General features: G+C 35.9%; 1 protein-coding gene across 5 annotated transcripts in view; it reads right to left on the reverse strand.

Moving 5' to 3' along the window:
- Positions 1–22,070, reverse strand: part of SGCG (sarcoglycan gamma) — a 152,784-nt gene that overhangs the window by 56,922 nt on the left and 73,792 nt on the right. For 3 of the 5 annotated variants that reach the window (XM_030042229.2, XM_030042230.2, XM_030042232.1), the window contains one exon: positions 14,711–14,908. In XM_030042229.2, the coding sequence (XP_029898089.1) occupies positions 14,711–14,908 (198 nt within the window). The remainder of the gene's footprint in view (positions 1–14,710; positions 14,909–22,070) is intronic. The other 2 variants (XM_030042231.2, XM_030042233.2) reach the window with 1 other exon arrangement.

Raw genomic sequence — 22,070 nt, forward strand, 5'->3', positions numbered from 1 at the left:
GCCTCATCAAAGCTCCACAAAAGGCTCTTTGATTCAGAAATCATGGTCTAAAGGATATTTGACAGCTATTCAGTGAATTGCCTACATAGGGATACTCCAAACCACCTGAAATGAGTAGCCACCACTAGAATCCTAGGTAAGACTCATTGTGCCATGGAGCATCTGGATGGGAGGACCATCTTGGATGGGTTATCATTCTCTTAGACTCTAGACACAACAATTGTAAAGTACTTTCCCTCCGAAATAAGGGGAAGCAGTTCCATTCTCCACAAAGCCAGTAGAGAAGTGCAGTATGTCCACAAGCTGTGGAAAGGCCCTTAAGTTTCTTTCAGAGGACTGCAGGTGGACTGAGTCCTTCATCAGGACTAAAAAGTTCCAAAAGCCATACTGAAGGCTCTGGTGGTATGGCCACCTTCTTCTGGCTATGAATATCTGCGTTGAGGAAAATGGAGAAATGACTGGATAAAGCAAGTTTGACAGCATTGGTATGGCTAGCGCTAAAGGCCTGTCCTGTTAAAACAGGACGCAAGAACTCTCCCTCTTTCATCTGTTGTTATAGTGGGACCTGTTGCTCTGGCTCATGACCAAGAAAGCCACATGGAAAGAGACGCACATTGCACATTGCTGTGGGACTACGAGGAGCGGAAACAAGCAGATGTAGCTCTAGGGCTCCTGCATGCAGTGACTTGCTCTCAGGTAGCTGAGCCTCATGCTGTATATGGCTTATGGAGCCATAAGAGCATCAGATGACATACTTGGGATTTACCTCCCAAGCCTATATAATAATGATGTAGAGGTCTGCTGCTGTAGGCACATGGCCCTTGGAAATGAGGGTGAGGCATGAGGAACATTCATTCAGTTTACGATGAGTACTTCTAATCACCTGAATACAATCAATAACTGTAACTTGCATTTTCCTACCAACATAGAAACTGATACACATGGGTGCTCACTATATTGGGTCAACCACTCAACCACTCTTCATGACATGTCATGTCACTGTCTCTGCACCTTCTCAGCATTAGACTCAATTGCAGTCCTCAGACTCCTCTAGACAACAGAAATTAAACTTATGGTCTATGTATCAGCTAATAGCTGCACAGAAAGATGTGTATTTTCCTCTTTTGGGGAGAGATCAAATACTGGAAAGACAGGCATACCCACATGGTAGCATGGGTACAACAATAAAATCTCTAAGTTGATTCAAACATTAGCTTTAACACTCAATTCAATTCAAGTAGCTCCTGTCTCAGGAGTTAATAGTATGTTTAATTTGTAATATCTGCTCCCTAAATATTCAAATTTTCCAAATATTAAAACTCCACACATGCTGTAGTTGCTGATTGGAACTGATAATGGTATTAACTTCAGACTAGAGAGGATGCAGCATTTCCATTCAGATAACACCTTTTCTTACTCAGAAGATACTTACATCCTACTTCTAGGCCAGCCCAGGGAAAGACCTGGGCAAGTTCAGACCGAGACATCATTTGTTGTGCCCCAAAGCTAGTTCAATTAATGGCTTTATAGATCCAGCTTTCACTGCAGTACTTCTTGAAGCAATTACTATTTAGAGAACTTGCTTTGCAAACAAGAGCGTACTGTTTCATTGAGATAATAGGACTGTGGGTAGAGATTGTTAAACAGCAATCAGCAAAACAGGATTGGTAATGAATCTGATGAAACTCTCTGTTTGACTTACAATATCTATTCTGGAGCTAAGTACGTGCTTGGTATAATAACATTACTGATGCCTCATCTCATTTTCTGTTGCAAGGACTCTATTTCCTGGGCTCAGACAGAGAAGGTTATCTGACTCTTCTTCTTAGGTGACAGTGGAGTCTTTTCTGTCAGACATTGGTCAAATCAGAGCCCTTAGCAACAGCAAGCACTCCTGGTATAGAAGTTAGTCTCACCTGGCTTAGGGTTGGATACAAACTAAAACACCCTTTGCAGATATGGCTAGAAAGTGGGTAGGTAACAATCCCTGATCTAGAAAAGCAGATGGCCACTTTGAACTCAACAGTTTTGTAAGGACATAGCTACGAAAGATGCAAATTCATCATACCATTGACATGTGCTTAGTTTTGATAAGATTTCTTTCATAAAAGAGAGTAATATTTAAGATGCATACTTTCAAGATATTTTCAGGTCCTCTTTGTCCTGATACATAGAATAACAGACTTTCTTAAGTAAAGAAAGGTATTAAATACAACAGGTATTACTCAGGAGGAAAAAAAAAGCTTCTGAAAACAGATTCAGTTTCAGCTTCGTTTCCTTGTTTGGCAAGGACCAAATTCTGTTGCTGGTTCTGTACTGCACAGACATTTCAAAGCTGGATAATACTCAGCTAATAAAAATGCCATTACATCTGGCATTACATCTCCTGTGACTGATTTACTCAACATTATAAAAATAGACTGCTACTCCCACTGCTACGTATATTTCTTCAGGAACTGAGTTTTTGTAAGTTGGCTAATTCATTTTATTATATGAACATTTGTAATTATGCAACTTAGCTAAAGAAATGGAATTAAATCTTTTCCTTTGATTTGTAAAGGTTGTCAAAAGGATTTTCTTCAGAACACTGCATGGTGTTTATTTCTTGAATTCCTCTGAGGAATCAGGGATATTTGCATGGTGTATGTGATTACACAGACTATGTATTGATTCAATATTGTAAATCCTATCATTTGTACTAGGGGACGTTTCATCTTATGGTCTCAGTGCTCTATGCCTTGTGTAAGCACACAGTGACAAGCATCTCTACCCTGACAGAATCTGCTGTCTAAATAGTCAAGATGACAAAAATGTGAGATGAAAAAAGGACAAAGAGATGTTGCATCCCTCACAAGCACTGCTGAAGATGTCTCCAGCTCCATGTGAAAGTAATAAATTAAATATTTTACCTTATGTTTTGTCTTGCAGCTATCATGCAGATTTATTTTAAAATTATATTATCATATTAAATAGCAACCACTGCAGTATATTGCAATTAAAACCAGATCATCTCCAGTAACAACCTAACCTCATTTTGAATTACCCAGCCTTCCCCTCATTTTAGTATTACTGATTGAATAAAGTATACGAGCAGAGTTTTGGTTACCTTTGCTAAATGCCATCATGACCACTTTTTTATTCATGGTACAAAAATGTATAGTGACCACACAGATTTTACACATAAAACTATAATCACCTACTATGATGCTTCTCTAATGACGTTATTGATAAGTGCACTTTTGTAACCCTTATTGAGCAAAATGAAAAACAAATCTTTTCAATTTTCCATATAGTACATCACAGCAAGCTCTACTCTAGCACTGACAATAATATAATCTTTAAAATAATGGCATAAATATATGCTATGCATCAATAAAATGGTAGCTTAACATGTATTTGTATAAATTAATTACACAATATACCTAAAAATAACAGCAATGACAAAGAAATTAAATATAAAGTTGGAAAAGGTGAGAGCTTTTTGCAGTTCCTGTTGGATTACATTTAGAATTTTTCTGACAATTTCCAGTCCATGCCCTACTCCATAGCGGGGACCTGATCATACATTTTCAAATATTTTATTTGGTTAAAGATGAAACAAGAAAATTTAAAACAAAACAAAACAAAACAAAACTGTTTTGCGCTCATGAAATAAATTTTTCAACATAAAAAGTAAGGAGAAAGTTTTAGGGCAATTCATGAATTTCCCAGCACAGGTAATGAGGAGTTTTTAATCCAATTACACTTTCATTCTATATTATTTAATTATTATTACACTTCGTTCAAATACATTTCCCCCACAACTTTATGTATACTGAAATATACATTTGGAAAAGTTCAGTAAGCAGTCAGTACAGCTATGTATTAGGCAATTTAGGTATGGAGAAACACAAATTCTCAGAATCGTTTTGTCTGAGCAGCCATGAAGGCACAGACAAGGCTTTTAACTTGAACACATTTTAAAAGCCAAAGAAGAAATACTTTAAAATATATGAGACCATTGTACAATGTACACAGAATATATATGGAGATGTCACCTGGACGTTCATTAAAAAGGAAGAAGGACAACTATTAGAGCAAAAAATGAATAGACAAAACAGGTGATGGAGGTTTTGGGTCATAAAGTAAGTAAAGGCATGAAGATCTGATACAGAACTGTAGAAGGCCTTTGAGGAACCGAGAATATAAGGACTTTACTTCTGTGGACAGGGCAAGTGGGCTTCTTAAACTAAAGGACTAACAATGGGAAAATGTATGCTAGAAAAAAAGGAATGGAAGAAATTGTAGGAGTGGTCATGTGCTTCTAGAACTTACAGACTCAAGGATTTGTAAAAACAGTAGTAAGGCCACTAGTAAGATCTTTATTACATATCTGAAAGTCTTCAAAGACCTGCAGAGAACGACATAAACCATTGGATTTCTTGTTAGTTCACACCAAGGGAAATACAATTGGTGTACAGCTTAGCCATAGGCTATTGTATGATTCTTTTGAAGAATGATACATCCAATTCTGACTCTGTCTTCTACATCCTGGTCCTCTATCAAAAACCTGTACAGAAACAGCCTCTGTGTGGTAAGAGAGAGAATCAATAAAACAGCAGAACTCCAAAGGTATAATCCAATATTAATACTCCCAAAATTGTCTGGCAGCCAGATCTCTACATTTTAGGAGAATGTAACTGTTTAATGGGAAAGTGCTTGTTACACAATATTTATTGTCCTTTCCTAGTCTTGTTGTGCTCACAAGTCCCAAGCTGGATGTGCTAGACATTGCAGAAACACACAGAAGGTATTTATTAGCTGCAAGTACTAACATGACACACAATACATGAACTGGAACATGACATACAAACAATTTAAACAAACCTATGTCTTAGGGAGCCATCATCTGAGAACAATGGTTACTTTTCTGTCTCACTGATTTCTGCTGGAGCTTGGCAGGCTTAGGTCATTTTAGTGTCAGTCTCAAAACTGACATGTCCTAAGAGTCTCACATGGAAAAATGGGAGTTCAGGAACTCTCCACAGTGAATGTTTCTGATCAGATGATGAGATTTCACACATGAATGCATACGCAATGATTTGTATATGGAGCACAGAAATGGGAATTAAACACAAGTTGTTCAATTTCTCCATCTCGTGGTTATTTCAGTATGCTGGGCTTGACGCTGGGTACTAAATTGCAGAGTAGGTGCACGCCACAGTGTATCCCACATCACCCATGTCAGCACCTGTTTGGGAAAGTGGATTTTGAGCAGGAAAAGGCCTGCAGGAATCACTCCTGTAAGCACCTGGGCACCTGAGATCAAGGCTGGAGCTCACACATAGGCAAGCTGCAATCAGGGTGTGCACTTGGATCCAGGCGCTGGGAAGTCCCTGGGTCCCACATTTTGGAAATGTTATTTGTTGTCATCAGTGTCCTCAACCTCAACCATTCTGTGTCAACTTATGTTATTCCAAGAAATGTTACAGTAAATTTTCACTGAGTATGTGAATCTCTGTAATAGTATCATTGAGTAAATGATGATCTAAACATATATATATATATAAAGTCTTTTGGGACTTTTAACCTCTTCTATGAAGTCAGCTGATAGCACTAGGAAAAACAGATGAAATTTCACGGACAGAGACCTTTTTCAGGTCACACTTGAGCTACACAAATTGTAAATTTCACCAGCTCTATCATTTATCATTCCTATTTCCTACATTAGAACAGCTCTGCTTGCTCCTGGGAGCAAAAATACATGCCAAAACCCCAGGAAAATGTGCAGTTGAATGTTACTGATTCTGTCTGGGCTCAGAAGAGAAGTGGTACATCCGACCATGAGATTAGAAAATCTGGTTTTCCTTTGGCAGACTGCTTGCCAAGAGCAGCTTTATTTAAGTTTCTCTATACAACTTAAAATCAGCAAAGCAGAATCAGGAGCTGCAGTGAAGCCCTTACGAGCTCATCTGTCCACAGTTCTTAAACTTGCATGTATACTATAATCTCACTGTACTCAGATGTTTTAATGTTAATGTGAAATGTTTAAGAAAATACACTATATATATGTAAGTATATATCAGACTACTGAGAAATCCTACTTTCTTTGATAACAGCTTATTTGCAGTAAGTGTCTCAATATCTTCCTTTTCAGCTATTACTCTTTCCATAAAATATTTAAATATTCACTGCCTGATAGAGACAATGGGAATGACTGTGGACTGGTTGGAGGCAAATAATATTTAACTTAATGGAAAAATAGCAAAATACATCTGTTCAGGATTATTCAGAGTAGAAACTATGGAATATTGGTGTTCTGACAGGAAAATATTTTAGTGAAAATTAGGATGAGAATTTGTGAATAATTAAATAAATATTTTATTTCATTTGAGTATTAAAAAAAATGTAACATTGTCAAAATGGCAACTAATTCCACAGAGCAGACACTGTTAATCATAAAACAGCATGGAAAGGCTGTACAAGTTCATTAGTGTATGTCTTTGCAGTGAAGGAGAACTCTTGCTGTGAATGAGTACTCTTTACCGTACATTTTTATTGCTGTCTAGTCTGGTTTTAAATGTTCCAAATGATTGGGCATCTCCAATTTAATAAGGCATGCTGTTACACAGTCTAGTAAATCTCACTGTCACAAAGTATTACTTGATTTTCAGTTAAAATTGTGCTTTCTTAATTAATCACATTCCTAGTTTCATTTTTTTCATATTTCCTTAAGTAACTCCCTCTATCTTCAGTGCCAGAATTTGTGAAGTGCTTAAATAGTTGATTACACAAGTATTTGATTATATAATAATTTAATTTCTTTTAAAATACATATAATATTCATAGAACTAGACCTGTATCATTATCAGCCAACTAATGTGTATATATGCTAAGATTATATATAGTTGGCTTTTCAACATTTTCTTATACAATTAAATATAAATAAATTGATATTGCCTTTTAGAAACACTGAAAAATATTTTTTTTAAAAATTGATAAATTTTAAATTTGATAAATTAATTTTATTATTGATAAATAATTTTAAAATTATTTTTAATACGTTGTCTACATTCATTATTAATTGCCCATGAGAACCCAAGAAGATTAGCAGAGTGGTATGGCTGTGATAAAAGTTGCTGGGAACAGGTGTATGGGTAGAGCACTCACTAATTACAAGTAAGTCAAAAGAAGAAAATACCTGTGAATAATACATGGAAAACCCTGTATTTGTTTGTTTTGCTGTAGCAATTGTCCTATGTATTCCAGTGCCAGAAATACGTGTGCGTAAACGAGAAACTGGAAGTAAAGACCACACTCTAGCCTAAATGTGCAGAGACCTTCCCAATTCTCATTGCCTATGTCTTTATGTCCAGCTTTAGTGCGGGCCCAACAGCAGGCTAAATATTTGTCCTGTTCTTAGGAAGAACCATGCTTATAATATGCACTGATGGACTGGACATTGTGTGCTTGGCCCTCCATATACCAAGTTAATTCCTGTCATGATAAGGTGATCCACAGGATGTTTTAAGGCTTAGTATTAGGGCTTGATTTTCCTCTTGTTAGTGACTCAAACCCAAGTAAGATTTAACGTAGATGGCAGGAGAACATGGGATTGAGTGCAGATTCAAATCATGTTTGACTGACAGTGCATCTAAAACTATAAAGACCTGTCTGCCTCTCTTACTCACAGCGTGCTTAAAATTTTTGTCAGAGAAAAACCTGTGCTACATGCCAAACTCCACACTGGAGAAAGGCAACTGGTTATCCTGGGTAACACTCTTGTTTCATGACTATCTGTCCTTATCAACATGAAATACAGCACAATTGCCTTGACCTTTCTTATTCCAGGAGACCATGATAACTGTGGCATCTGCTAAAACCCATGGAAACATGGGTTTGTCTATCAGAGGCTAAAAAAAGTTAGGAATAATCGTTGGTGCATGACTGTTTCTGGCGTTACGATAACGTAGCATAACCAAATGATATCATACCTGAACTAATGTGGGGTTTCTGAACAAGATTTGCTAGTGCCTCAGAAATGGTCATCATCTGATCAGATGCATTTTTCACATCTGAGTTTTAGAGTACTAGCATGACAATCTATGAAATTCAATAGTGACTTAAAAATTTTGGTCCAAGTCTTCACTGATTACAGTGTTGACATAATGGATCATTAGGGGTAAAGTTCTGAGGACGTGACTACTATTCTCTATGTGATAGCAGGGTAGGACAGCTAAAGACTGTTATGTTCAGGAGAAAATGTGAAATCAGTCTCATGAACTTAGTTTTCTGTAAGAAATATAAAGATAATGGAAAAGTAAAAATGCAAAAAGAAAAAAAACCTCAGAAAACACTGAGGCAGCAATGCAAGCAAAAGATTATAGTTGTGAAATCATATCAGTTATGTAACAAACTGAAAAGCCAAATACCTCTTGTTAAAGCCTCCTACAGAGCAGCTAATCTCTATAACGCTTTCAGATGCTCAGTGTTGTATAAAACATTATTATACAGATTAGCTCAGCACTGTCCAACTTTTCCAAATTGTTTGCCAGTCATTGACATGACTCATGTCAATATGGAATTTATATGTTGGGCAATTAGTATGGGAGATAGTTAAATAATTTAAGAATCAATTTCCAAAATATAGATCCTCAAAAGTCCTGCTCACTCATCCAACAGATCTAGGCATACTAATATTCTTGCAATTAAATTATCTGATCACCATTGGACATGAACAAAATCAAAATCTCAGAAGTGACTATCTTATGAATAAAGTCTACAAGGATAAAGAGGGGCCATGTGAAGAGGTACTGATGTCCTTTTACTTAAGAACAAGTGGATGCAGGACTCAACTGGGTTGCACTCCCAGATTAAAATTCCTCCTTTCCCTGGAAAAATCTGATCTCATATCTTCTCCCAGAGATCCATGCTCTAACCAACAGATTATAGTACATTTGATGTTGGGAATCTTTTACTCTTTTTCTAATTTGCTCTACTTCATATAAATTCATTAAATATTAATTGGAGCAGAAGCTACAACAGAAGCTTCTGCCTCCAAGGTGAGTGCCATAATCATCTGACAGCTAAAGCATGTGTTATCTCTAGCCCAATAAAAAAATCAGTTTTTCCATATAAATCAAAGCAGTTTCAATTAGATAGACTGAGAAATGCCCAGTTCTATAGTCTATACCACAATAAGGATTTGGAAAAGAGTAATGAGAGTAAGGAGTATTGCGTTCAATATATTCAGTATTTTTCTAGTTAAATATTTTAGGATCAGATAGTGTCTAAAAGGATGAATTTTCATCTGATAGCATCTAGTCTAGTATAATTGATGGCCTTGAAATGAAAATGTTATAAGCTAAGAGTCAGTGGAGCATTTTAAAATTACACAGTCATTTTAGTCAATTAAGACAACAAGGTAAAAGAGGAATACATATTTTCCTGTAAAGCATTTATCTTCTCTTTGTCAGAAGCATAAGAAAGATTAATAATGAGTTTTTCAGAGGAAATCACTAGTGTATTATTATTTATAGAAAGAAAGATATTCTGTCTTGGCAACATCAGATGGCCAACCACAAGACAAAACTTCTTAAAACCAAAAACAATACTGAAGTTTGTTAATATCTCTCTTCTGTTGGGAAGCTCAAAACTGGAGGCTGTATGACATGTGTGTCTAATGACTGCTGTGTAAAGGGAGATAATTACTTCCCGTGGTCTCTGGCTCTGCCCCTGTTCACTCAGCCCAATATGCTGCTGGCCTTCGTTGCTGCCAGGGTCACTGCTGGCTCCTGCTCAGCTTGCTGCCCACCAACCCCCAGGGCCTCCTCCGTAAAGCCGCCCCCAGCCAGGCAGAATCAGCCTGTGCTGGTGCCAGGGACTCTTCCTTTCCAGGAGCAGGACTTTGCATTTGACCTCCTTGAATTTCATAAGGTTGGACCGTACCTTCAGCCTGTCTAGGCTCCTCTGAATGTGAGCCTTGAAAGTATTGAATGGTACCCCCAAATTGGTATAATCTGCAATCTTAGTGAGCAAGCATTCTGCAACCTCTTCTAAGTCATTGATAAAGCTGTTAAAAAGGACCAGTCCCAGGATAGACCCCTGCAACACTTATTACTGGCCTCCATGTAGAGTACAACACATTAGTAACTACCTTCCGAGCCTCACCATCCAACCAGTTTATTTTTTTTTACTTATCTGGTTGTCCACCCTTCATGGCTGTAATGTCCTAACTAGGGTAGATGAGTATTGTGGGAGAGCATCAAAAGCCTTGCTGAAGTTAAGGTAAATGACATCTTGTGCCCTCCCATTGTCTATAATTCCAAACATTTTATCATAGAAGGTAATCACATTGGTCAGGCATCATTCACCCTTGGTAGATCCATGCTGACTGTTCCCCATTATCTTATTCTCCTTCATGGCCTTGAAACGTCTTCCCAGAGGACTTGCTCCATCATTTACCCAGGGACCGAAGTGAGGCTGAGCAGCCCTTAATCCACCAGACTATCCCTTTGGCCTCTTTTTTTGAAGACAAGTGCAACACTTGCTTTCCCCCAGTCATTGAGGATCTCCCCAGTCTCCATAACCTCTCAAATGTGGCAGAGGGTGACTTTGCAAGAGAATCAGACAGTTCTCTCTGCACCTATGCATGCAGCCCATCTTGCGGCCCTTTGTCCCTTCTAAGTCTTAACTAAAGCTGAGCTTTGGCTTTCCTGACACAGGAAGCCTCACACATTTCCTGGCCCAGACAATGTTGCTAAATTTCTTCTTTCTAGCCTGTCCTTGCTTCCAACTCTTCTATACTGCTTTTTGCATTGGAGCTCCGTCACAAGTAACCTGTCTAGCTAAGCCAGTCTACTTATCTTCCTGAATATCAGGATAGATCATTCCTGCATTTGGAGGATACTGTTCTTAAACACCAACAAGCTTTCCGAAGTAATTTTACCCTTCAGATCTGGCTCCCATGGGATACCCTGAGCAGCAGATCCAACTGTGTGCCATCCTTAGCTGTCCTATCCAGAAGTTATCCCTGACACCCTCTAGAAATCTTCACTGCTGCCATCCTGCCATGTTTGTCCTTTCAGCAGATGTCAGAGACATTAAAGTTCCCCTCTTTCAGACCTATCAGACCCTTCAGAATTGTTCACAGGACTTCTGACATCCTCACCCTGTTGCAGCCCTAAATCCCTTAAGATTCTTAGTTTCTAAACTCTTAGGACTAGCAGTCCCCTTTAGTTCTCAGAAAGCATCAATATGTTAAAAACAAAATCTGGAATTTCTATTTCATGCAAAACTTTGATATGTTATGTCCAGGGGAAAAAACCTCAACCTCCATTTTTTCCAAACTTTCTAATTTTCATGCAAAACTAATTCTAGTTTTTAAATTACTCTATTTCACCTTATTCAGGATGCTCAAGGCACAACTATTTGATTCTGTCTTCTCTAAAACACCTGCATATAATGAAACCACAGCTTTCTTCTCTCACCCCTCAAAAAAACTTGAGACCCTGTCGCCCTGAACTCCAGGAGAGAAAAAGAAAAAAAAAGAATGAGACGTTATCTGATACCTGTGAATCAATCTGCACAACTTGGGGGTGCTCATATGTTATGTAATTGGGGCAGTATGAAAAAAGGAATCTATTCTCTGTTTGGGTTGTTCCCTTTCAGTCTAGATTTTATGAAATGAAATGAAATGAAATGAAATTCTGTTCTATTTAGTTGTATTCACTTAATGCTGAAGGCCTCTCAAACAATGGAGTTTAGAAAAGTCTCTGTCTTTCAACATCCTTCCAAATTTCTACAAGAAGATTAAAAGCTTGCAGCATATCTATGTCTGGTTCACGTTCTCCTTTATCAGCTTAGCTTGTTTGCTAGTATTTATCATGCTGTCTGGTTTTTGGGTTGAGATAGGAGATGTGTGCGTGGATTAATTCTATGCCAGAGTTTGTTGAAGCTTTGTTCATAAGTTCATTATCATTTTAATCTGGATCTATGAATAGACATAGCACGAGATTCTTGTATCCTTCAAGTTATTATTTAATGAAAGATTTAAGGATGCTTTACAGAAAAAGAAAACAATTTTTATCCTATAAAAGAAACTTTGATGTCTAAATAACAATTTTGTCAACTTTGAGTGGGCTCATGAAAGGGCTGTGCTATAGAACTATGCCAATCCATCACTAAAGCACCAGCACCCCTATGCACTACACTGCAAAACTGTTTTCCTAATAAAACTACATACTACAATGATGTTATGTTTAAAGTTTTCTTTGAGCATAAACTCTCTTCAGAACTGTACTATAAAAATACCTTTTTAAATGCTTATCATGTTTTTTCTAAATAGATCAAACTTAGTAAGAATAGCACTTTTCTTGTATTATTTTACAGAGAAACAGTTGTTAATATTTTAATAGCTATTAATATTCTAATATTAACAGGGATAAGATTTTCATGTATTTTTTTAAAACTAGGACTGAATACTTTTAAAGTATTAGCTAAAAATAAAATATCTATTACTAATATTAAACATAACAAGTAGTGTAATCTCTACCTAATATACCAAGAATACATAATTAATAAATATAAAAAGTGTTATTACAGCTGACAGCCTAATATTTGCCAAATAACTGATGACTGCATAGGATAATATTTCACAATTACTTTTAAACTCTTCCCAATAATGGGAATGTTTAATTGGATAAGTAGGATATATATGAATCAACTAATTTCCTAAATAGCAAATACTTGTCAAGCTTGGAACTCAAGAACCATAAAAATGTGAGAATATATCATTACCTCTCTCTTTCAAACAATACCCCCAAACTTGGACACATAAATACTTAATTCCATTAGGAATAGGGTTTGATGATAGTGTTGATAATTTCTACGACTGTTACACTCATTCTTTACACATGGCATTTCCTTGGACAGAGGAAAGGACTGTGATGCTTCAAGTATACTTCCAGACTTTGAACATGCACTTAACGCCTATACCCTTTCTTAGACTTTTCTTTGAGGCTAGCAGCGCTTCTCTGGATGACATTTCTGGTATCTTCAGAGTTACTTCTTGTCTTGACAGATATACTCTATTAAAACAATACCCAGCAAAAAAAGTTCTCTGTTCTTAACGACCTCATACATACTTTTGCTGAGGATTGTGACATACATGTGTACTTTGCACAAATGTTCTTATCGCTGATATTTAGCTGAAATATAGATATTTCCCTAAAATTACCCCAAATTAAGGAAGGCATTACAGTTAAGTCACTATTTAACCGGGTATGTCAGGAATATAGATTCTTTAACAGAGAATTAGGAAAACCCTTATAACCATGGCATTCATAGCCCACCTTGTGAAAGAACGTAAGCCTGCACTACTTGAGCTGTTATTCCACTGCTCTTGTTGCCAAGGCAGAAGGCCACTGTCCCTCAGCAGATCAAGGCATTTGGTGCCTTCCTCACAGATAACTAGTAGGAGATAGGAGTTCCTAGAAGTGGAGTTTCTGATGCTATTTTTGTAGTCCTGACCGATATTAGAGAAGAAATACCCAGTTTCATACAAAGAAACCAAACCAACAGAAAATATTTTTTAAAACTTCTTAAAAATATAAACCTGAGCCACACAGAAAACAGTTTTAATTTATTCATGTTCTCTGTGATACACGATGTGCAGTCACTAAGTGTGCATCTTCCATGTGAACTGCATAACAGAAGAATTATATGTGATCTAAGATGTTCTGCATTGTAATCTCTATGACAGTAACAGTGCTGAAAAGAATTTATGTGCGGGAAGAAACGACAGGAATTCAAGGACTAGCAACTATATTAGTAAGCAGGACTTAAAATTAACCTACTTTATAGTAAGAGAGAGTATAGAAACACTTCTATGAAGATAAAATGGCCTTCAGTTAGTGACAGAGGCGTAATAATGATAGATAATGGGAACTTTAATATAACACTTTCTTCAGTAGCAGGGGCAGAGCTGTAGGAATTTACTATTATTGTTTTTCTTGTAAGAAGTCTATTCAAATCATTTCTGTATCATGACTGCACGTTAGGAACAAATTAGCTTAGCTTCAATATTCACTGATGCATTTTATTGCATTCTGACTAAAGCTACATCTTACAGACTTATGAAAGCTACCCTTTAATCTACCACACAAAATTATATTATAAATATTAAAATATATACGACAATGGAAAGTTATTAACTTTATTCCTGAATAATATAGCTGCTTAGCCTCAAGCACGAGGTAGTAATAATTACCTCTGAGCTGTAATTAACTGGGCAAATAAATTGTTAAAAATTTAGATGCTGATAAATAGGAGAAGGAAGCTAAGAAAAACCAGCAACTGTCAGCAATATTTTAACACTAAGGAATTCTGTATGAGATAAAATTACAGCAAACACATCTATAAAATATAAACAGAGACTATGAGACAGCAGTAAAATACATTCTCCTAGAATGGTTAGATTCACCTCAATATAAGGTATCAACAACCTCAGTATTTTGAAGATTATTACCAATACAGAAATTACAGATCAGGAAGTACATTCAAAGACAGATATTTCTTATATGCTTTCAACCAAAGTACAAATTACAGTTGAGAAGGAAGAAAAAAGAACCATCTATTATATGCAGAGAAGCTGATGTACATACATAATAAGTGAAGTGGTAAGGTAGGGAAGAGAGTAAGAAAAGAATGGAAAATTAAAGAGGACACTTACTGGGGAAAACCACATCACTTTAAGAATCCAAATTGTCAAAGAAAAATTCACAACGAGGATGATAAGCAGGAGGAGAACAAACAGGTAGAGGCAACGCTTTCTCCAGCCATAAATTCCAATTTTGTAGACATATTCATTCTTCGGCCTCTCTAGGCTAGTGCCTGGTGTTGTTGTAGTGTATTGTTCACGTACCATCTGCTATGTAAAGAAAAAAACAGGGACTGCTTAGTTTTTGAGTTAAATTAAAAATATTTATATAAAACCTCAAGGAAAATATGAAGATATAATTGTAATAGCAAGTTACTAGAAACTAGAAACTCTTATCAAGTTTTACCTGGAAAGCATTTTCAGCATGTCCCATTCAAATTACACCTTACTTTTTGGAACACACAATGTGATGTTTTAACATATGAACTGCATAGTTGCCATTTTCAGGAGGCTTAAATTTATTTTATCCTATATAGAATGGCAACACTTCTTCCCATTTTTCATAATATTCTAATTCTCCCATCACAAAATGGATGGATCATATCGATATCAAAGTCGATATGATCATAGGATCATATCATAATCGGTGGCACACAGAACAATATTATTTTACTGTAAAAATAGTTACAAGTGGTAATGGTAATTTGTAAGCACAGGTTTAAAAACACTTCCACATATTCTTTCCTCAATTCAGTAATAAAATGCATTCTTTGTGTTATGAAACTTAACTGTGTTTCACTGGAATGACAAAATACGTTAAGCTTCAGAATCTGTATATAAAGGAATGAAATGGTTCTTACTAATGTAAAGGAAATAATGATTTCTCAGTTTATCAGATATTCATATTTAAAGATATATTAGCAATAAAAACATTACTTACTGGGTTTAAACAACTTCTTTCACTTTATATTAAAGTTCTTAAAGAAACATTCTTTGAATTTAAAGAAATCTTACCAAACTGCACTTCCTTAAAACATGAGGATATTCACTAACTTCTACTTTTTCAGCACAGAGATCACCAACAATTCAAACCATTCATTAAAGCTTACAATTTCAGCCAAGACAATAAAATCTCAGCAGCTAAAGCTGCTTATCTAGAACAACAGTGGGCAACATCTGTCTCATTTCCACCGATATAAAACGAAAAAAAAACCCAACCATGGATGTACAAAAAATAGGTATAGTAAGTGCAAGCACTTCCCATGAGTCAGGTATATCCACAGGCATCTTACATCCAACAACTGGTCAACTTTTCTACAACATAATGTTCCCAAATGAGAGTGCCCTCAGACAGGTTTCACACAAGGTCTCCTCTCATTTCTGAATTTACTCCTGGGAATGAGATCACTGTGCTCTGCTCACACAACTTTCAAAACATGATTAAATTACATCCTTGCCCAGCTGCTGAATTACTCTAAGTCGTTAAAGAAGCTCTTTTCAAGTCTCCTGCGGAGCCATCCTGTGTCTGTAACAAGCTTGTGGCTCTCGGTTCTAACCCTAATGTTTAGAAAGATGTCGTCTTTTGTTCCTGTAGCTTCCTATCAAACTGCAAGACAGAGAATGCAATATAAGTTTACAACTGAACAGAAGTTCATGCATTATCTGTTTGGATATATGCAGTATTCATCTTATTTCTGCACTTCCATTCAAAAATCTTTTAATATGTTGTTTGTTTATATTAAAATATGAGACTTGCTCATCAGCAGTTCATAATGTAACTATGCTACAGCCATCATGGGACAATATTTTAATTAAATTTTTGCTGCTATCAGTCTCAGTTGCTCATGATACTATGTATATAAATCTTTTCATCTGCTGAAAATAGTATAATGATATATTAGTGGAGAATCATAGATTCTGAAATCACTTGGCTTAACATTACTGCAAAACATTGTAGATTTACAAGATGATACTTGATATTCACCACATAAACTACGTTTGTTTAAAACTATCATTACATTTTTCAGTTCCGTGTATTACTCAAGCACCTAGTACTGATTATAGGATACTGTTTATATATGAATTGCAACTATTTTTTTTCTGTTTTCCTGCTAATCATTGTATAACACAACCATATCAAACCATATCACTCACATAGAAGTTGCCCTTTATCTTAAACCTACTTTACCATGCTCTGCCAAGTAAGACAAATTGGGACATTTATACTTACAATGGGTTTCATAAAATGCTTAGAAAAATCTTTACACTTACTTCCACACACTTCTCTTTAACGCTGTAACTGACAGGATAGGATGCAGTAACTGTTATCTGGTGACACCAACAGATATACTTTGAGAAATAACCCATACAGTTCTTGCTCAGGTATAGTACAACTATCTAATACCCTAACATAGCATTATTATAGCACCCTCTGAATTTCTTACTGTTTCCTTCTTTACACATACTTGTTAAGTGTCAGTATAACAAGAAACAAGACAGATGACAGCTACAGAAATTTCCATGGTAACAGAAGCCCCCTTCACAAGACAGACTGTGGGGTTTTTTTGGAGATAAATAAAAACCATTTCTAAGAACACTTAAAAAGTCATTTCAATACGGCTGTGGGAAAATGGACCATTCTTCAGAAACTGCAGTCTCATGAAGCTAGCTGAACCTTCAACAACAAATTTCTAACCTGTGGCATCTAAGCTTTGCCTGTTCTTTGTGTTGCTGTTTGCTACATCTTCAAGGTAAATTTCACAGTAGAAACATCATTTGATAAAGAGTAAATTAATTCTCAAATCATCACATTTTTATGTCAGTCTCACCACAGTGGTCTCTGAGGTTGGGATTCATCTCACAATGTCAGACACCAACAATTTAGCCTTCAATATCTGAGACAGTCAACCTGGATTCCCTTTATGGTCAATGGAGAGAAACCTAGCCCTGCTGGGAATTATTTATCTGACTTATTTTAGATGTATATTTTAGACATCCAATGAACTGCACCTTAGATGTATTTAACATCTCTCCATAAAATGAGAAATAAAGAGAGCCTGGGATGACTTTTTCATATGTACATACCTATATGTTTTAGACATTTGGTCAAATTATTTCCAACCAGAATGATTTCTAGAAGCATGTAATTTAACAAGAAGATAGGATTCTTTTGATTCCTGTTCTCCGTTCCATTTTTACCCTGTTGTAAAATGTTTATTGTGTGAGTTGAGGGTTTTATACATAATGTATTATGTACTGGTGTTTAATGAAGCGAGGTCAAAATCCATTATGCATTTAACTAAAAAGCCTATGAATTTTGTCATTGTTTTCAGCCCTTCAGAAATTCCACAGGGGACATCTCCCAGCCCAGCATTGTTCCCTGCACAAATTATTTTGTCTAACAGAAAACAGTTTTGTTGTTCCTAAGCATTATTAATACTGCCAAAAATTGCTTTGGTCCTAGCAAATGGCTAATGCTCGCCTAGACAACTGACTGCTTTGAAAAGGATTAAGCTTTGCTACTTAATATAATATTTAATGATTTTTAAGAGAATTAGTGGCCCAATACCAAGTAATTACAGGGGAAATCCTTTAAGAATTTATACTGTTGGACTGTTTCTTCTGGAGCAATCAACCTTCCATATTACTGACTTAGACATTCACAAGCTGAAATCACACAGGAGAATAATCTCAGACCTGTCTGGAGAAGTCAGAGAGAAATGCTTTTATAGGTTTGGGCTGTTTTAAGAAGCTGGGCTGAAAGGAAAGCCTTAGACAGGCAGACCTCAGTTGGCTGGTGAAGTCTGCCAGGATTCAAGAGAGACTCTTAGAAGGAAAACAACAGATATTTAGTACTATGATGAAAAATGTGATTTGTAAATGGAATAACCATGAAACTATAAGTTGGTTGTGTAGGAGCATACTAAACAGATACCAGAAGGAAGTGGTTACTTAGACACCTGGGTATACACAGGTTAGTTGGAGAAGCAAGAAGTTTGCACAATGATTTTGGTAACTGTTATCTTTATATTCTTTTACAAGGAGGCAGCACACAGTGACAAACTACAGAGTATAAGAACAGTCCGGGCAACCTATAGTGCAGACTAAATTCTGACATCATTCAAATGGGCCACAAAAACATGTATTATTTGGATCATGTCAGCAGTACCATAATAAAAAAATCTTCTACTTAATTGAAAGTAGAATTTCTTGGTGTTCCTACTCAAGGGACTATGCAATCAGAAGCCAAAGAAGATTAAGGTCAACTACTTGCATATTCCTTACAGATTTTTGTATATGTGGCCATAATTCATGGGATCGAGCTCTATCATGGTAGTTTGCTATTTGAAAGTATTTTCCAATTGTCATTATCTGTTTTACTGGGATCCATTTTTATCCAATTACTTCTTGCCCGTTTGCTGAGTTAAAACAGACACTGAATGCTAATTAGCTGCCAAAAGATTTGTCATAATTTTAAATGAGATAGAACTTGTGAATTACTTGTACACTGCAGATATTTTGACCATGTGAGATTTTCTCATGTGTTTAGGCATTACTTGTAAGTGTTGCAAGTAATGCATGAAATTCATGCCTATAGCAATACATAGATGAGCTGCCGGAGAATGAGCTGTATGTTCTTTAGATTGTGTTACTAAAGCTGCCCTCTAAAAATACGTAGCTATGACAGAATATTTCCTTGGATCTATTCCACCTTTTTCTATGCAACACTTGGAGACTGGCTTCTGTGATTTGCATGATTCAGAGGTCCAGGAGGTTTTTATATTAATACCTACATATTGAAAAACTGTCCATCAATAATGTTACTGTTGGATTTAGGTTAGTTTGGGCATCAGGTTGAAAAAGCTATTCTGATAGCTCTGGAATATTCAATTAAGACAACTGTGTTTTGAAGAAGGAATTTGCAAACTTATCAGTAAGCCTGCTTGGGAAAGCAAGCCTGAGTAGAAGCTTGTTAATCATATTATTTTCAGGAATTTTTTATCTGTAGGAATTGCTGAAGACAGAACACTATTTCAATTAAAATAAGCAATCTCAGTTTATTTCAATTGTAAAATCATGTTTTCACTGTTTTTGTTCATAAAAGGCTATGTTATTTTCTTGAACATAAATAAAATTCTCCTTAATGCACAGTTCAGAACTGTACTACTCAAGTACTTGTCATGTTGTCATAAAGCAACTAATAATAATAAACTATTAGAAAGCATAATTTAAATATAAAACTACTTAGTTTGTTAATACTAATAACCAACTATAATTCCATTAATAATTATATAATTATTAGCATTTTATATTTTTGGGCTGTTTCCAACTATGTTGGGACTTTCAGCAGAGACAAAGAGCTTAGCACTCCAGAGAACCTTTTCAAATCAGAGTTAAGAACTAGTGAGGTTTCATGAAGACATTTGCACCACTAACGCTCATACTACACACATTCTTTTGAAAGGGATCTTCAGTCATCAGTGCTTCTACTCTTCTCTCTTTACATGAAGTATATTCATTCACATGCAAGAAAATTCACAGTATGTGTGGGTATGAAAGAGGTCATAGTGCTAAACTAAAACAGTTCAGTAGAAAGACTATTTTAACTATTTAAACTAAATTCTTGTGCCATTATAAACAAACTGTAAACTAAACTAAAACAACCTGTCAATTCAGGCAAGTGAGAACTACTTTTACAATCTGCATACAGTATCTTCATGGAACATTATGTTCATTAATGTTGTTTTTATATAATGCATTGGGCTAGATGGATATTATTATATAGTATGAACATCTGAAGTACATTAAGACTTCACACTTTGGTGGCATTCAGGCATGCACACTTTTGTCTTTGTGGAGGACAGAAGCAGTCCACTGATTAACCAAGAGGAAATAGGTGCAGCTGGAGTATTTTCCTGACAGAGGAAAAACAGTTGAGGCAAACCTGTTGTTCAAAGAAAAGAAGCGAAACTTTTGGAATCTATATGGAAAAGCTTTAAACACAAAATCAGAAAGGCAGGGAAAACTCAAACTCTCATGACTAGACGAAAATTTTCTAGTTCCTTTCAACCCTCCCCCGTTCCAACATACTGTATTTAATCTTGCCCAACCTTGCTTTGCTGAGATTTGTGTATTATATGGTATATTACAGTTTGAATTGTAAACTAGTATCATCAGCTAGAAAGAGCTGGATCCCCGCAGTGTAATTTGTGGAAACTGGCAAAGAATTTCATATTGCCTAGTTAACTGTTTGCATACCCCGCAGTGCAAATTTACATAATAACTATGACATGGTCACAATTAACAGCTTTGCACATTTTAAGTACCACTGCAATAGCTGAAAGGTAGTCACTGACAGCATAGGATGAAGTGCTATATTAAAAATTATTCTTTGTCTAATATCTGTGTATTTTTGAATGTAATTTACAGTAAAAATGCGTTTAAAACTTTGGTTTCAACTTGATTTATTTTTCCTCCTTTAACAAACTCCCCAAACATTAATTGCATCAGAAAAAAGTCAATTTTCATGATACTTCCTTCAGAATCAAAAAGCCAAGCAAAAATACTAGACGGATTTCTTTGTAAATTATTTAAAATTTTTGTATGCCTTACTAACATTTTAAGAAGTAGCTAGTTTCTGGTGTGAGAAATCCCATGTCTTTCATGTAAAATGCCTTAAAATGCTTTAATTTAAAAAAAAAAAAAAAAAGTAGTGAATCTTCTCTCTGAAATTCAGTCACCATTACAGCTAAGTTTCCTTAAGTGACCTTGAGTATTGTAATGTGGAAAAAAAATTTAAAATCTCACTATTATTTACTTTCCTGAGATTTCCAACATATGTTACTCTGTCTTGGTAGACAAGAAAAATCTTTTCAAGAACACAACTTAGAATAACTGATGTAAAAGTGATTGGATGATGATGTGGGTGAGATACCCACATCTAGATGACTGTCTCATCCACAGGGCTACTGGCTAGACCTCAGGGAGCTCTCCTTACTATTACAGATTTTAGAAATCAGTCTTTCAGAAAGGAGAAAAGAGCAGTCTGTACAGCCATTGTTTTCACCTAACAATGAAAGACTGAGATCCAATAATGTGTCAAGATCATTTAAGTGTTTGCACAAAGGACTGCAAGTCCACCAGAACAGAAGATACATAATGTATTGCAGTCAATATCAGAACAGAAATGATTGCAAGCTCTTCTGGCTGTGAGGTTTCTCTCTCTCTCCCCTCCCTGGATTTAAATATATTTTACATGTGAAGCAGAAGCCAGAATAGATTCATTCCACTAGATCCCTTTTTCTTTAATCATGCATTTAACAAAATGTTTATCATTAAGCTAGGTATGAACTAAATGACTTGAATTATGAGTCATTTAAATTCTTAGTCAAGGCTTTCAGCTAATACAAACAGACAAAGTAGAAGGAGACTG

This window comes from Aquila chrysaetos, chromosome 19 (genome assembly GCF_900496995.4).
Source record: "Aquila chrysaetos chrysaetos chromosome 19, bAquChr1.4, whole genome shotgun sequence".
NCBI classification, from domain to species: Eukaryota; Metazoa; Chordata; class Aves; order Accipitriformes; family Accipitridae; genus Aquila; species Aquila chrysaetos.